Genomic DNA, 18,215 nt, shown 5'->3' on the forward strand with positions numbered 1-18,215 from the left:
ATGAAAACTGTACTTCTTGAGTATTGTTATAGTAATATGAAATATAAATCTCGCTCAGCTATTAGCACGGGGACCTAGAAACTAGTCCTTCATTAGACTGTGTTCATGGCTGAATATTTTACTTACAATACAACATTAGAGACACTGTTAACTATATACCACATAAAATAATAAACACTGTTTCCTCTATAAGAAGAGTCTTTAAACTGAATACTTTAAATTTTCCGTTAGTAACTGTTCTTTGATGAAACTTTAACTATACTTTTAAGAAAATTACGTGGTCTGTTTCAAAACTTACGCTCATTAAGTTCAACAAAGATCCACCAACTGCTAACTCCATTCAGCGATAGTACGCGCAGTTTAAAGCTTCTGGATGCCTCTGTAAGGGGAAATCAACGGGTCGGCCTGCAGTGAGCGAATAAACGGTTGAACGTGTGCGGGCAAGTTTCACGCATAGTGATGTGAAAGATTTAGTGTTTAAGCCTCCTCTACCAAGAAACGTGCCAGAACTGTGAGCTTGCATCAACAATGCTTTCGAACTCATTGATGGGGACATGCTGCACCGAGTGTGGGAGGAACTTGATTATCGGCTTGATGTCTGCCGAATCACTAAAGGGACACATATCGAACATATCAACAACAAATCAGACGACTGCTGCGAGTCCACGAGCATGGACCAGCAGCCATAAGGAGCTGAATAACGCAAGACAGTAATGGTACTACTTCCCAAAAAGGAAAGAAAAGAAACAGAATGACTTCTCAGATTTAGTCGGAAATAACTGAAAGCAACAGCATTCCCCTCATACACACACCAACGATCATGCTGGAATACCCTCTTACGGCGAGAGGTGGCAACACGTAATGTACTCAGGAACATTGTTGAATATGATCGTTTTGGTGATGTAGTTGTTATGGTGTTGGTAGGCATAATGTTGCTTGGGGGTACCGACGTCTAAATCTTTGAACACAGTACATTCACCGGCCGACGTTATGATGTCTCTGGATTCCTTACCCAAGAGCCTCTTTTCAGCGGTGCGTTCCGTTCAAAGGGCTCTGAGCACTATGGTTCAAATGGTTCAAATGGCTCTGAGCACTATGGTTCAAATGGCTCTGAGCACTATGGGACTTTACTGCTAAGGTCATCAGTCCCCTAGAACTTAGAACTATTTGAACCTAAGTAACCTAAGGACATCACACACATTCATGCCCGAGGCAGGATTCGGACCTGCGACCGTAGCGGTCGCGCGGTTCCAGACTGTAGCGCCTAGAACCGCTCGGCCACCCCGACCGGCGGTGCGTTCCGTCCTGACTTCATTTCTATGAATGGCAATGCGCGACCACATCGAACGGCATAGGTGCAGGAGAGGAGATTCGGCGAATGGACTGGCCTGCCCGATTCCCCGACTTAAATCCCATGAGCACGTCTGGAATGCACTGTGTAGAGGTCTTGCAGCACGTCTCCATGCACCAGCGTCCATTCAACAGTTGTCGACCGTGCTGGTTAGGGGACGTGACATCCTACCACGAGAACTCCGTACCAACATTGTAGCCAGAATGTGACCACGTTGCAGAGCATGAATTGCCATCACCGGTGATCACTCAACCTATTAAGAACGGTGCTGAACGTTTTGAAATGTCCAGGGGACCATGATAAATCGAGGTGACTTAACTGTAATGACTACCTTCGAATAAAAGTGCAATTTCTGTTTGTCTTATTACGTATTTCGCTGTTATCTTGTATACTATACTACAACAGTTCTTCCTTTGCGTGATGCAAGTTTCATCGACCTACGTTACTTGCAGTGACGCATCGTGTGAAAGTTACTTTCGTCGTTATGTTTTGCACACTACTATATACGAGGCTTGTTCAGAAAGTGAGCTCCGATTGATTGCCAAATTGAAACCACAGTGAACATCAGAAATGTTTTACTTGTAACAATTAGCTACACCTTTCATCTACTTCTCTACGTAGTCGCCGTTCTGACTTAGACTTTTGTCATAGCGTTGTACCAACTTTTCAATAGCCTCATCATAGAAGGCAGCCGCCAGTGCTTTCCGCCAATTCTCCACGCTGGCCTACACCTCGTTGTCTGTGTCAAAATGTTGTCTTCAAAGACAGCGGTTCATGTGACCAGAGATGAAACTCAGGGGGAGACAATTGCGGACTGTATTGTGGGTAATCTCACATTTCCATTTGAAAACGATGCAGGAGCATCTTCATTGCCCCTGCAGAATGCGGCTGAGAATTGTCGTGAAGACGAAACAGCACGACAGTTATGTAATGTTAGCTGCATAGCTTCAGGCGAAATTTCTCACCAGGCCCTCGTACTTGGCGGCAGACACTATTTTCTAGACATCTTTACGCACTCACTGCGAGCTCAGAAATGAGAAGAGCGACGTGATGCTAACTGGGGTTATACTAGAGACACTACCCAACACATCTGTGCAAAGCTTTATCGGATTTTCATAGTCGTTTCCATTTCGCGACCGATCGGAGCTCACTTTTGAACGCCCCTCGTATTTCGGACTGCGGTTCAGAAATGGTTCAAATGGCTCTGAGCACTATGGGACTTAACATCTGAGGCCATCAGTCCCCTATAACCTAGAACTACTTAAACCTAACTAACCTAAGGACATCACACACAGCCGTGCCCAAGGGAGGATTCGAACCTGCGACCGTAGCGGTCGCGCGGTTCCGATATCGGATGACAAGAAACGCACGCAGAGCACAGGGTATTCCAAAAAGATGCATCCAATTTCTTAAGGCTATGTCTTCTACATCAACGAAGATACAAACTTTTGGCAGTTTTTAACTTAGACATAGAACTAAAACTTTTTGTTTCCAGAAGAACCATCTAGTTTTATTGGGACGTACCTTTTACATATATACACATCCAGCCTATTGAGGTACTTGTAACAACTAATTTTCACAAGAGTTCAATGTGCCCTTCACCAGACGCACGACACAAATATCCATACAATAGTCAAACTCGTCCCATACTTTTGCGAGCATGCCTGGAATTTCTGCAAACAATGCTGTTGCTATGCGACGTCACTGTTTGCCCAAAGTTGTTGGACGGCCACATAGACGGACTCTTTCAACCCTCCCCCCCCCCCCCCTCCCTCGAAACACATACACACAAAAGTTAGATGAGTCTTTGAGGCAGACCATCCTCAAGAAATGCCGTTACAGGTAGATGCCAGTAGGGTGGTGTTCCTTTCTGTTAAAAATTGAAATTTGTGCATATTCTCGAAATATGGAAAAATACAGGCCCCCATCAAATCCAGTTACGTGATTCCCACATTCGAACGAGAGAAATCCACCAGTGAGATCCCTATTGATGGCAACATGAGCCACCGTCTAACAAGTGGCGTCAAGCTAAACTTTTAGATTCTATACGTAAGCTAAAATTCACCCTGAGATTCTATGTTGTAGAAAATACGGTCTTGCGAACAAGGATGAATCGGTGGATTAAAAATTATTGGACGCTAAACAGCGTGGTCATCAGCGCTCGGTTTAGTGGTATTGTTGCATTATTACTCATTGTCGCTATTTTTTGAAACATTCTCTATAGGCAGTAATGAACTGTCTACCCTAATACTCGTAATTCTGAATTACGTTATTGCCAGAGAGAGCGAAAGCCCCATCGCAAACGGGATCATCGAAGTGCTATATCGATCGGAGAAGAAGAAGGAAAATATGGTACTTTATTTTCATGAAATCACATAATGGGATCACCGGTAACGAAGACGTATCGGAAGAATCTGTTGCCGAAGGCTGTCATAACTTGAATTGGAGCTCAAGTACGGGCTACAGACATGCACTATTTAGAGGCGTGATAGGACACTGGCAACGATAATGGGAACGGACATAAAGGCGAGAAGTGTGCAATTTCTCAGCTGACGGTTCCTCTGGCCACAAATTCCGATGCTCAGTGTACGTCTCGTGCTGGTCCACTGTAATGTAACCCACATGCTCGTTGACTAAACTCGAAACACACATTTTGTAGATGTTTCGCAGCGTGATCTCGCTTACACAGATTTTGCCCCTATCTTTCAATTAAGAAATTCATTCCTTGTAACACGCTGGTTACCGTCTCCTGTGGCAGACTCAGGTACTCATAAGCTGACGCTGTGCCGACAGGTATGCTGCTAAATACTTCGACTAGTGCATCAACAGTTCGGAATCTGTTCCAGTAAAAATCCGTAGAACTTTGTCCACTTCCCACTGAATGCGGAAAACCAAGTAAGAGTACACTGAATCTAACTAGTACATCGGATCATTTCTCATTAATTCACAGCGTTCATCTGAGTCACATATTGGATTGATGCCCCACGTTCGCCACACACGTCGCTAATAATAAAAACAGCACACTAGGAACCTCCAAGGTTGTCTTCACAGACTATGATGAGAATCATGATGATATGTTCTAACATATATTTGATGTGTCTACGAAGGTTTTCGGACATTTCAGTGCAATAGAATCTTATGAATTTCTTGCCGCACAAGATTGCACTTGGGTGTGATATCGTATGATGATATATGGTATGATGTCCTCTATAGCACAATTATTGGCATCCTTAAAAATTTACTTCACAATAACATGACGTATTTAACAGGAATAGGAAAAGGATAGCGACTATAAATTCTTTGAATAAATCAAGGCTCCATTAAATCACCACGATAAGAATAAGATCAAGCACAGCAAAAAACATACACCTGTAACCAATTCACACTAACCACTTTGCCGGCCGATGTGGCCGAGCGGTTCTAGGCGCTTCAGTCCGGAACCGTGCGACCGCTACGGTCGCAGTTTCGAATCCTGCTTCGGGCATGGATGTGTGTGATGTCCTTAGGTTAGTTATGTTTAAGTAGTTCTAAGTTCTAGGGGACTGATGACCTCAGCTGTTAAGTCCCATAGCGCTCAGAGCCATTTGAACTAACCACTTTACCACCCCTTTTCAGTAAAGATAAACATTTTGTGAGTATTATTAACTTCCATACTCAATATCCTCGATTTGACGTCACTGCCTGAAAGACACGTGTTCCTTCTAAAGCATGTCTAATTCTGTTCGTGCGCGTAGACTTACAGGGTCTGCATTTGACCACGTTTGGTCACACTTAGAATACGTAACTTACTATTTCATCATTTTTCAACCAATCAAGGTATTTTTGTCAAGTTGCCTGTCCCAGTGACGGATGATTGTCAAAAAGTGATAACAAAATACAAAAACCATTTTTAAAAGTAAATTAAGCTATTTTGCACTTATCACCTGGTTTTTGTCATGCACCTAACAGATGTTGCAGTGGACAGTGTTACTAATCGTACACCTCGTCCAGCTTACTTACAGGTCGATGCACACCAATCTTCCTTCCTTTCAAATTATACGTCGGCTGGTATTTCAGAACTCTGCCTGCCCCTGTGTCGGGCAAACATCGTTCAGTCCCAATGATATTACAGAAAAATAATACCAAAACACCAAAGAAAAAATAGTATAAATTGGAGTGAGATAATGATAAAATTGTAAATGCCACAGGGTCCTGCCGGAACAGCGCTCCAGTAGTAAGGAACTTCTGCTCCCTTCGTACTTTCAGGCTCTCCAGCGCCAAATCGCAGAACGATGGCCGCTCTGAGTGATGAACTGAAACAACCTGTGGGCATATGTGCTTTTTGGGTTTCAGTAAAACTTTTGACAATGTTGACTTTGACATTCTACTTACTAAACTCACAAGTCATTTTTTTTTTGTTTTTTTGTTTTTCAAAATGCTGAGCAGTAGTTCCACTCACACCTTACATCCCGGCATCCCGCCAACAATGTGTAATGATTGGAACTAAAAGGTTGCAATGGATGTAGGTAGTGTCCGGGGTCCCACAACGATCAGTATTGGGCCCATTATATTTCGTATTATATGTTAATGATGTGCCAACCATTCTGCAGATATCACCTAAACACTGACGATTTTCATTTAAATCTCAGTGCAAGTCCAACAAACATTTTTACCGTCATCTAGGATGACAACACTGATTTACTTGCCTTATCTGAGTGGGCCCTTAATTCACTCTAAAGCCTATTCACTTTAAAGCTAATTGCTTACAGTGATACTATTCTCCATAGACTTTTGTACGAAAGCTTACGCAGGCTAGAATGCTTGTGTTTAATATTATTTCTGCCTATGAACAGTTATCATGACTGCGTGCCGACAAGCGTAGAGACTACATCTACATCTGGATGGTTACTCCGCAAATCACACTTAAGTGCCTGGCAAAGGGTTCATCGAACCATTTTCATACTACTTCTCTACCATTCCACTCTCGAATGGCGCGTGGGAAAAAGGAACACTTTACTCTTTCTGTTCGAGCTCTGATTTCTCTTATTTTATTATGATGATCATTTCTCCCCACTTAGGTGGGTGTCAACAAAATATTTTCGCGTTCGGAAGAGAAAGCTGGTGATTGAAATTTCGTAAATAGATCTCGCCGCAAAGAAAACCGCCTGCCACCCCACCTCGCGTATCATATCAGTGACACTCTCACCCGTATTGCGCGATAACACGAAACGAGCTGCCCTTCTTTGCACTTTTTCGATGTCCTCCGTCAATCCTACCTGGTAAGGATCCCATACCGCGCAGCAATATTCCAGCAGTGGACGGACAAGTGTAATGTAGGCTGTCTCTTTAGCGGGTTTGTCGCATCTTCTAAGTGTTCTGCCAACAAAGCGCAGTCTTTGTTTCGCCTTCCCCACAGTATTATCTATCTTCCCCACAATATTGCTCGTAATTGTAATTCCTAGGTATTTAGCCGAATTGACAGCCCTTAGATTTGTGCAATTTATCGTATACCCTAAATTTATTGGATTTCTTTTAGTACCCATCTGGATGACCTCGCACTTTTCATTGTTTAGTGCTAATGCCCTCTTTTGCACCATACAGAAATTCTCTCTAGATCATTTTGTAAGTGGAATTGCACGCCTGATGATTTTACTAGACGGTAAATTACAGCGTCATCTGCAAACAATCTGAAGGCGCTGTTCATATTATCACTTAGATCATTTACATAAATCAGGAACAGCAGAGGGCCTATGACACTAACTTGCGTAACGCCAGATATCACTTCTATTCTACTCGATGATTTACCGTCTGTCACTACGAACTGTGACCTCTCTGAGAGGAAATCACGAATCCAGTCACAGAACTGAGACAATACTCCAAATGCACGCAATTTTATTAATAGTCGCTTGTGAGGAACGGTATCAAAAGCCTTCTGGAAATCTAGCAATATGGAATCGTATTGAGATCCCTTGTCAACAGCACTCATTACTTCATGGGAATAAAGAGCTAGCTGTGTTGCACAAGAACGATATTTTCTGAATCTATGTTGGTTATGTATCAATAAGTCATTTTCTTCAAGGTGATTCATAATGTTCGAGTACAGTATATGCTCCAAAATCCTACTGCAAATTGAAGTCAGTGATATGGGTCTGTAATTCAATGGGTTACTCCTATTTCCTTTCTCGAATATTGATGTGACCTGTGCTACTTTCCAGTCTTAGACTATCACACTCTATATCTGCTCCATCGCCCTCTCAATCATTGCACTTATTTATTTTCAACTCTTACACTACTGTCTGAACAGCATAGCAGAAATACTCGTTGACGACAAAGTAAAATCATCTGTGTACCATCACATAACACTGCCAAGTTCTCTAAATCGTTTGCTGTATCAGGAAACCGATTTGAACAACCTTCCTCAAAAGATTAGAGACCTTCAATTCCTTCCAAACTACAAAAGACAGTTAACGGCCCACATTTTGTCACAACAGCCATCTCTCCCATACACGTGTCTGCAGCTCACTCTCGCAATCCCTCCTCCCCACAACTTTTCTCTCCCCGTCTTGGCAGAGCTACTTGTTTAAATTCTGTTTTTTCCCAACAGACACTGCCGCTGTCTCTTCCATCTTCTCATCTTTCTTTATTCCTTCCGCTTCTATAATACTAAACGTGTGTTTAAATGATCCACACTGATTTATGTCATTCTTAATGCCCTAATGCCCTTTACTGTTATTATTATTAGTGTCAACTGTTATTTTCATTATTATTATTACTTATTATTATTATTATTATTATTATCATTCCTGTGAATGTATTTGTAATACCTTTGGTTTGTATTGTTCGTGGTCACATGTGAGAGAGCCTTAAGGCCGTAATCTGATCAGGCTAAATAAACAATAAATGCTAAATAAGCAGTAAATAAAAAAGTAATGGCGTCATTCGTTAATCAGCCTTTTACATTTATTCGAGAAAAATTCGAAGTACTCCAAATTTTCGAATAAAGTAAATTGTGGTACGTAGCATTCTGTACCTGCAACTAAACGTGTGTCGTATTCAGAAACTGACATCAACACGGAAATCGCAAGGAGAAAAGGAAATGACGAAACTAAATTTAGTTGCAGGCCAGAGCGCGTGAAGTGTCGCCTGTTAGGTGTGGCTTCACTTTTGACGGCCGCGTCACGCGTGTTGCAGCACCAGCAGGCGCCGACCGTAAAACAACTTTACAGCGAGAGGAGCGTGCCCCACCTGCCGCATAGGCTATTCACGGCGCCTCTAAACCGACTGCGTTGTCACGCCAGAGTAGTTCTCTGCACACAACTCCGGGGACGCCTTCCTTTTAGCTGCACCAACCGTACAACCGCCCCCCGCTCCTCTTTCTCCCGTCCACAAAAAGAATTCTTTTAGTTAGTCGTTGCTCAAAGGCAGCTAGTACCTCTGCACCGGGATGCTTTTACGGAGGGTAGAAATGCATAAAAACAGTGCACGCTCCGAAGAGAACCAGTGGCGCGCTAAGCTTTCGTAAGCGAATTTTTGGTTGTGAAAGGAGCACACAATAAGCGTGCGTTGCCCATTCTACCTTGCTTGCGGCTTTGTCTTTTATGTGACATCCTTCACATTTCCTCCGCTGTAGATGGAACATTGAAAGTGCCATATCTGATTCTGGAGTATTTTGCAGATTCAGATGCTCGAATTTTGCCGCTAGCCGCAACAGGATTTGACTGTTTATTAAAAACTTGGAGAGTTTTCAGTCCAAGAATAAAAAATAATCATATTTTTTAGGTTCGGTGCTGGTCGCGCTGATGGGTCTGTAGAATTATGTTGCGACATAGCAGGTAAAGCACACTCGGTCTTCTTCTTCACCTCTAGATATCCACTATTGGATGTCGGTCTCTTCAAAATATCCAAACATCTCCATGTCGATCTTTGCTGGATGGTCTAGATCCTGCATGTCGTTGAGTGTCGTCTGTCCATCTCTCTAGAGGATGTCCAACGCTTCTCTTTGAATCCCTCAGACTCCACTGCACCAGTGTTATGGTCCATTTGAAGCTGTTTCTGTCGGGAGGCCCAGCCCAGCGCCATTTGCTCTATAAACTTCACAGAATCGCGTTCTTTTCCTTCGTTGTTGATCCTGTCTCAGAAAGTCACAAAAGACTTTCCGTCTGAAAAACTGGGAGTCATTTTGCGCTGCTTGTTGCGTCACTTACACCCCCCCCCCCTCCCCTCCTTCTTCTGTTCCATTCACGAACGGTACTTCAGAGAAACAATTATCTTTAAGCATCACTCGATATGGACTTCAACCCCCCCACCCTCCCCCCCGGTATCGACATCTCACCCATTATTTGACGTCAATGCGGTGGACACCAGAATCGCGACGCCTATATAAGACAAGAAGTCCAGAATGAGATTTTCACTCTGCAGCGGAGTGTGCGCTTGTATGAAACTTCCTGGCAGATTAAAACTGTGCCGGACCGAGACTCGAACTCGGGACCTTTGCCTTTCGCGGGCATGTACTCTGCCATCTGAGCTACCCAAGTACGACTTACGACCCGTCCTCACAGCTTCACTTCTGCCAGTACCTCGTCTCCTACTTCCAAACTTCATAGAAGCTCTCCTGCGAACCAAGCAGAACTAGCACTCCTGGAACAAAGGAAGTTTCATATCAGCGCACACTCCGCTGCAGAGTGAAAATCTCATTCTGGAAACATCCACCAGGCTGTGGCTAAGCCATGTCTCCGCAATATCCTTTCTTCCAGGAGATGTTAAATCGATTACTGCTGCTACAATGCCAGGTTATCAAGATTTAAGTGAGTTTAAACGTGTTGTTATAGTCGTCGCACGAGCGGTGGGACACAGCATCTCCGAGGTAGCGATGAATTGGGGATTTTCCAGTACGAACATTTCACGGATGTACCGTGAATATCAGCAATCCAGTAAAACATCAAATCTTCGACATCACTGCAGCCGGAAAAAGGCCTGCAGGAAAGCACCAGCGACAACTGAAGAGAATCGTTCAGCGTGACAGAAGTGGAATCCTTCCGCAAATTCAGTGCTGGGTCATCAACAAGTGTCAGCGTGTGAACCATTCAACGAAGCATCATCGATATGGGCTTTCGGATCCGAAGGCCCACTCATGTACCCTTGATGACTGCACGACACACCTCGCTTGGGCCCGTCAACACCGACATTGAACTGTTGATGACTGGAAACATGTTGCCTGGTCGGACGAGTCTCGTTTCAAATTGTATCGAGCGGATGAACGAGTACGGGTATGGAGACAACCTCATGAATCCATGGACCCTGCATGTCAGCAGGGAACTGTTCGAGCTGGTGGAGGCTCTGTCATGGTGTGGAGCGTGTGCAGCTGGGGCGATAATGGACCCCTGATACGTCTAGATACGACTCTGACAGGTGACACATACGTAAGCTTCCTTTCTGATCACCTGCATCCATTCATGTCCACTGTGCATTCTGACGGACAAGGACAATTCCAGTAGGACAATGCGACACGCCATACGTCCTGAATTGTTGTAGAGGGCTACAAGAACACTCTTCTGAGTTTAAACACTTCCGCTGGCCATCAAGCTCCCCAGACATAAACATTACTGAGCGTATCTGGGATGCTTTGCAACATGCTGTTCAGAAGTTTCCTCCCCATTGTACTCTTATGGATTTAAGGACAGCCCTGCAGGATTCATATTGTCAGTTCCCTCCAGCACTACTTCAGACACTAGTCGAGTCGACCGAGCGAGGTGGCGCAGTGGTTAGCACACTGGACTCGCATTCGGGAGGACGACGGTTCAATCCCGCGTCCGGCCATCCAGATTTAGGTTTTCCGTGATTTCCCTAAATCGCTCCAGGCAAATGCCGGGATGGTTCCTTTGAAAGGGCACGGCCGACTTCCTTCCCTGTCCTTCCCTAATCCGATGAGACCGATGACCTCGCTGTCTGGTCTCCTCCCCGAAACAACCCAACCCCCCAACCAACTAGTCGAGTCCCTCTCACGTCTTGCTGCGGCACTTCTGCATACTCGCGGGGGTCCTACACGGTATTAGGCAGGTGTGTCAGTTTCACTGTAGGTGCCCTAGGAAAATATTTCAGACACCCTACCACATAAAGGGCGTCAATGCAACCAAACCCTCGCTAGAGAGTTGAAACGGTCGAAAACGATAGTTAGCAATGCATTGAACATCAGGACGACATTTGACATTGCTGAAACTCCTCCCCCTCCACCCGGACTATTCGGGAGCAGGACCTAAGCTTCCCGTAAGCAGAGTGGTCTGTTAGATAGCAGGGCCCAAGCTTCCCGGACAAGTCTAAGTATCAGCAAGTAGTTGGCCCGGGCCCTCCGCGCCTCCTCGAAGTGGTAGCTTGTGGGCCCAGTTTCCTATCTATAGCAGATCGCTTCATAGTGAACAAGTCCTCCAGCGCAGTTGCACTTACGGTGAGTAGAACGAGAAGGAAAATGCTACTTCAGAAAGATTACGCTTTTGGGGATCCAAAGTTTAAAATGTGCTGCAGTGTGATGGACGTTCAACATTAATAATTGCAAAAGTTTTATTAAACCTGCTCCCACTGAAGACAACGATGGCCTCGAGAGTCAAAACGACCGCAACCACGCAGAAATAGGTGCTGATATAATTCGGAGAGAGAAGACAGTTTGTTATTGAAGACGAAAGTTACAGAATATGTATGTGAGAGACCAGCAAACTCATATATAATCACCTGAAAGCAGAACACACGGAAGAGGTAACGATTAAAGATGTCGACAGCTTTCGTAGATCTATTTACAACGCTAGTCAGTATATTCTACCGAAATTACCTACACGTATTCGGGAGTCTCATCTTGTTCTGAACATACACACATCAAAAAAAGTTTTGCATCACCTCGATTCCGAGAGTTCCGAAATCTGTACGGGCCGTTGGAATAGATATCAATATAAACATCATTTCCGCCCTTTTTATTGCTCATGAAAACCACACATTGCATGTTGTACCACCATACAGCGAGACCTTCAGAGGTGGTGGTCCAGATTGCTGTACACATCGGTACCTCTAATACCCAGTAGCACGTCCTCTTGCATTGATGCATGTTTGTATTCGTCATGGCGTACTATCCACAAGTTCATCAAGGCACTGTTGGTCCAGATTGTCCCACTCCTCAACAGCGATTCGGCGTAGATTCCTCAGAGTGGTCAGTTGGTCATGTCGTCCATAAACAGCCCTTTTCAGTCGACCCCAGGCATATTCGATAGGGTTCATGTCTGGAGAACATGGTGGCCACTCTAGTCGGGCGATGACGTTATCCTGAAGGAAGTCATTCACAAGATGTGCATGATGGGGGCGCGAATTGTCATCCATGAAGACGAATGCCTCGCCAATATGCTGCCGATGTGATAGCACTATCGGTCGGAGGATGGGATTCATGTATCGCACAGCCGTTGGGCGCCTTCCATGACTACCAGCGGCGTGCGTCGTCGCCACATAACGCAACCCCAAAACAGTAGGGAACCTTCATCATGCTCCACTCGCTGGACATTGTGTCTAAGGCGTTCAACCTGACAGGGTTGCCTCCAAACACGTCCCCGGCGATTCTCTGGTTGAAGGCATGTGCAACACTCATCGGTGAAGACAACGTAATGCCAAACCCGAGCGTTCCATTCGGCACGTTGTTGGGCCCATCTGTACCGCCCTGCATGGTGTCGTGGTTGCAAGTTGTACCTCGCCATGGACGTCGGGAGTGAAGTTGCACATCATGCAGCCTATTGCGCACAGTTTGAGTCGTAACACGGTGTCCTGTGGTTGCACAAAAAGCATTATTCAACATGGTGGCGTTGCTGTCAGGATCCCTCCGAGCCATAATCCGTAGGTAGCGGTCATCCACTGCAGTAGTAGCTCTTGGGTGGCCTGGGCGAGACATGTTAGCGACAGTTCTTGCCTCTCTGTATCTCCTTCATGTCCGAACAGCATCGCTTTGGTTCACTCCGAGACACCTGGACACTTCCCTTGTTGAGAGCCCTTCCTGGCACAAAGTGACAATGCGGACGCAATCGAACCGCGGTATTAACCGTCTAGGCATGGAAGCATGTACACGAGCCGTGTACCTCCTTCCTAGTGGAATGATTGTAACTGATCGGCTGTCGGACCCTGTCTGTCTAATAGGCGCTACTCATACATGATTGTTTACATCTTTGGGGGAATTTAGTGACATCTCTGAACAGTCAGAGGGACTGTGTCTGTGATACAATATCCACAGTCAACCTCTGCCTTTAGAAGTTCTGGGAACCGGAGTGATGCAAAACTTTTTTTGATGTGTGTATTAAATGTGAACTACAAATGGGATGCATTTAATGTTATATAACTATGCCGATAAGAACGTCGCAATGTGCTGTGAAACTGAAAATCTCAGAATACTTAGTCAGTGTCACACAGTATTTGTCGGTGGAACTTCCAAACATTCCAAAAAGTTTTTTTTGTTACATATTTACGCTCCATGGACATTATATCGCAATGGCTTTTTCTTTGTTGAACGATAAGAAAACTTCACCTTATCAGCATATTTTTTCAACAGTTCTTGATAAATGTAACAAGCTATGTCTAGAATTATCTCCGTCAACAATGCTTTCAGACTTTGAAGAAAGTATAATGAAAGCTTGAAGTGCAAACTAATGTAAGTATCCAAGGTTACAAATTTCATCAAAATTAGGGCTGTCAGCGAAAGATACAAACGTTGGGATTTTCATGTGACTACTATTCCAGAAATAAAATCGTCAAGTTTCTGTCTTATATATTTGGTTTACCATTGCTGGATCCTGATGTAGTTGGTGACTGTTTTGTTCGAGAATTAATGTCAGCGTTACCTGTGTGTGAAAAACTGAAAACGTTCTGCGACTACTTAGTAGATACTAGCACAGACTAAAACGCACAGTTTTTTCCATCCATGTGGACAGAACAAAGCTGCATGAGACAGAGACCACCGCTGCCTGGTAAAGTTTCTGCAGCAAGTGCAATAGTCAATTATATTCCTGCAGTCCAGATATATACAGATTTCTTGATGTACTGAAGCAAATTTAACTCTCCACCTAAACTGCAATCAATTCCTGACGAAATAGATTTAAAATTCATGATGCAACAGTTGTCTAACACTAAAGATGGAAACATTATGAGAATAGAATTAGTTTCCTATAAAGTAAAACCTGAGTCAGTTCGCCTCCTCGTGGTGCACCTTGGGTAACGCTAAACGAACTGGTACAAAAACCACTAATTCGTATTCAGACAATAGCAGGATAGTCATAGTCGTTTTTCCTTATTACTTATGACAAAAATGTTTGACAGATACGACTGGAAGTACTTATGTTACAACCTGGGTTCCTTCCCTGACCGCGGAAGGCTTGGGTTCTGCGCCCGACGATTCAACCCTTCTCTAAGGACATCGTGGAACTACGATCCCACTGAATGTGGTCTGACACCTTTGAAGTGTAGAGTGATCCAAATTTTTGCTCTAGTACAAAAGGTGGAGCCATTAGAGGCCGTTCAGAACCATTCGCACTACGGAATCTGAGCGTCATTCAGAGCAGCAGAAGGTGTTTGTGCGTTTTCAGTCCTCCTTTCTTTCGCGCTCCTGTAGCTGTATCACGGGGGGGAGGGGGAGGGTGTAGTTAAAATGTACGTGAACAAAACAGCAAAAGGTCCCTCTAAGGTCCCTTCCCACCCTCACCCCCTCCCCTCGGTTTGGCAACAGTCTCGGTGCCACCCGCACGCTTTTGTTGAGCACTTTAACAATGTACTTGTACAGAGATTTGAATACCCATTCGGGAACGTAGGGCTCCGCTGCTGCTGTAGTTTCTGAGGGGGGGGGGGGGGGGGCAACTCCTTCGACATCCCTTATATTCCGCATGTGCGAGGGCTGTTCGGAAAGTTGGTCCGATCAGGCGCGAAAGAGAAACTACAGTGAAAAATTCGATGAAGCTTTGCAGAGATATGTTGGGCAGTGTCTCCAATAAGCCTGCCGATTTCGCCAGGTCCCTCTTTTCAGTTCTGAGCGCGCAGTGAGCGCCTAAAGACGCCTAGACAAATAGTGTCTCCCACGAAGTATGAGGGCCAGGTAAGACATTTGGTCTAGAGTTATACAGTCCACATAACGTAACTGTCAACATTTCCTTCTTCAAGATAACACTCTACAGGGGCAATGAAGATGCTCCTGCAGCGTTTTCGATGGGAGAAGTGTTTGATCATCCACAATACAGCCCGTAATTGGCTCTCTTTGAGTTTCATCTGTGCTCACATAAAACGCGGGCTACGAAGACAACGTTTTGGCTCAGGCAACTAGCTATAGACCAGCGTAGAGAATTGGCGGAAAGTACAGGCGGCTGCCTTCTATGACGAGTGTATTGGGAAGTTGGTACAACGCTACGACAAATGACTAAGTCGGAGCGGCAACTTTGTAGGAAGTACCTGGAAAGCGTAACCAAATACTGCAAATAAAACATTTTTGATTTTCAAAGTGGTTACCATTTCGCGTTCAGTCGGACCTTACTTTCCGAACAGTCGTCGTAAATTTAGTTCCAGTTAACTGTCTTCAAAGAACATAGCCATACGTGAAACCAAGACAAAATAAAAACGTATCGTAGTACACTCCCGATTTTTCACATGCAATCTGTCCAAGTTCGATCCAACTTCTCACCTCTGTCGATAATCTTATCTCCCTATCGACCGTTCGATAGTCACAAACGTCGAGTTTAGTTAATCGGCCTGTAAATGTTGATACGAGAGCCACTTCTTCGATATTTCTCCTGACGTATGTTGCCGTGCCATAATGTCTGTGGTGTGTGGCGCCTAATAGGTCATAGCCAGATATTATGCCCCTTGATCTTAGCTGCTCGTCATCTTCAGTATGGGTCTCCTGAATTGCGACTACGTCAATGTCGTTCTTTGTTAAAACTTTATGCAAGTACATGCATTTGGCTCTACTTATGCCTTCAATATTCAGGTGGCAAACTCGAATCAGCGATCCGAGTTCTCTAGTCAAAGGGTTCGTTTTGCTAGAATTCATCGTGATTTGCCGTGACCAGGAGATCAACTAAGGATTATCTGGTCGCCTGTACTTTGCTAGTTCATTTAGCGTTACCCAGGGTGCACGTGTAGTATTCTACTACGGACGCGAACTAGCTTTACACCGCCTCAGGTTAACACCTTATTGGGAACATCTAACAGACCTCGGGGCTTTGACTTGCCCCGCAAAATCTGGTCTACCCTTAACAGGATCAGGACGAGCCACGGCCGTTGTGCAGACTCCTTGTACAAATGGAGCATAGTGCCATCACCACAGTGCGACTGCGGCGCTGACAGGCAGACAATTCACCATATCGTGGTAGAATGCCCTCTGAGGGCCTACCCTGGGCCAACAAGGGACTTCATGGATGCGACTAACAGTGCAATCGATTATATTTCTAACCTAGATGTTTGTTTGTGATATTGTAACTGTTTTGTGTGTTATGTACTTTTAGATTTTTCAGACGTGATTTGTACTTGCCATACGCTAAATAAATAAATAAATAATCGGCCTGTGTTGCTTCCAGAGACAAAAGCAATGGGTATCCGAACTCCTCGCCGAATTCTCCTAGTTTACTAAGCGGCGCCCTTGGGTGAAGTTTAGCCCTGAGCTGCTGAAGTGACGACTGTTGCCTGGGATTTGCCCACAGAGCTGCTAGAGGAGGAGGAGCAGCTGCGGCTGCCGTGCGCAGACTTCCGTCCGGGTGAGGACGACCTGCAGGCGTTCGACTTCATCCGGCGCTTCCGGCTGGACGTGCTGGAGACGCAGTTCTCCGGCGTGACGCGCGTGCGCGGCTCCAACCGCATGCAGACCGCCTACCGCCTCGACAGGGGTGCCAACCTCACCGTCGCCACCAGGTCAGCCCTGACAGCACAGCGTGCTTCCATTTTTCTCTTTATTGTTATTTCATCACCCCGCGCCCCATATGGGCAAGAGGGGGGAGGGGGCTGTCGGCGGTACACGCAACCCGCTCTTCAGCCAACTGACAGTAAAAATAATTAAGTTAGATGAAAAAAAGAAAGAAACAAATAGCGTAGATATTTACATTAAATTTAAAACTTTTTAAAGGTAAAAAAATAAAACTGAAATTTAGATGACCTCGTAAATGGTTGTTAAGAACAGTAATAACTGAAGGAAAAATAAAACACTACAAATGCACATTTAAAACATACTGCCAAAACACTGATATCTGAAAGAAGCACTTTACTGTCACAAGAATCTGGAAGAACCTGCAATGAAACACAGTACTGTTGAAGGGGAAAAGGTTGGCTGTTGAGGAGGGTAGGAAAGTGGACGTATAACGATGGAGGACTGGTGCATAGCAGCGGTGGGGTAGGAGTGGCTGCTGGGGCAGAAAAGTGAGTGAAGTGGGGGAGGGGGGATTGGTGATCCTAATAGTTAGTGATAAAAGTAGGGTGAGGAAAGAAAGGCAGATGGGGAAGAAAGGGGGAGAGGAAATGTGGGAGGGAAGGGGGAGGAAGTCCTGATAAGGTAGTCCTATATCTTGCAGGTCGGGGTAGAGTTCATGATCTTGGAGGGGGAGATGGTTGAAGTTTCTTTGGGAGATTATGTGGAGGGTGTGTAGGTGGAAGGTTGGTAGGATGTGTTGGTAAAGGTGCGGCACCATATGAGGATTGGAAAGTAGAGGGGAAACGACAGGATCATTGGAATCGAGTTTGCGATGGTACACAGGGTGATTCACGAAGACGTGCAAATATTTTAATATGTTATTCTACAAATAAAACCAAATAAAAAAGTTCATATAAATATAGGTCCGCAAATGTTTAGTTACGGAGTTACGGCTAATAAAAGATGTTGCCCGAAATTTAGGAACTT

At 44.8% G+C, this 18,215-nt stretch overlaps 1 protein-coding gene across 1 annotated transcript in view; it reads left to right on the forward strand.

Moving 5' to 3' along the window:
- LOC124620012 (collagen alpha-1(IX) chain-like) overlaps positions 1–18,215 on the forward strand; it is a 301,640-nt gene that overhangs the window by 63,057 nt on the left and 220,368 nt on the right. The window contains exon 3 of the mRNA XM_047146677.1: positions 17,029–17,236. Within this exon, the coding sequence (XP_047002633.1) occupies positions 17,029–17,236 (208 nt within the window). The remainder of the gene's footprint in view (positions 1–17,028; positions 17,237–18,215) is intronic.

This window comes from Schistocerca americana, chromosome 6, assembly GCF_021461395.2.
Source record: "Schistocerca americana isolate TAMUIC-IGC-003095 chromosome 6, iqSchAmer2.1, whole genome shotgun sequence".
Classification (NCBI taxonomy): domain Eukaryota; kingdom Metazoa; phylum Arthropoda; class Insecta; order Orthoptera; family Acrididae; genus Schistocerca; species Schistocerca americana.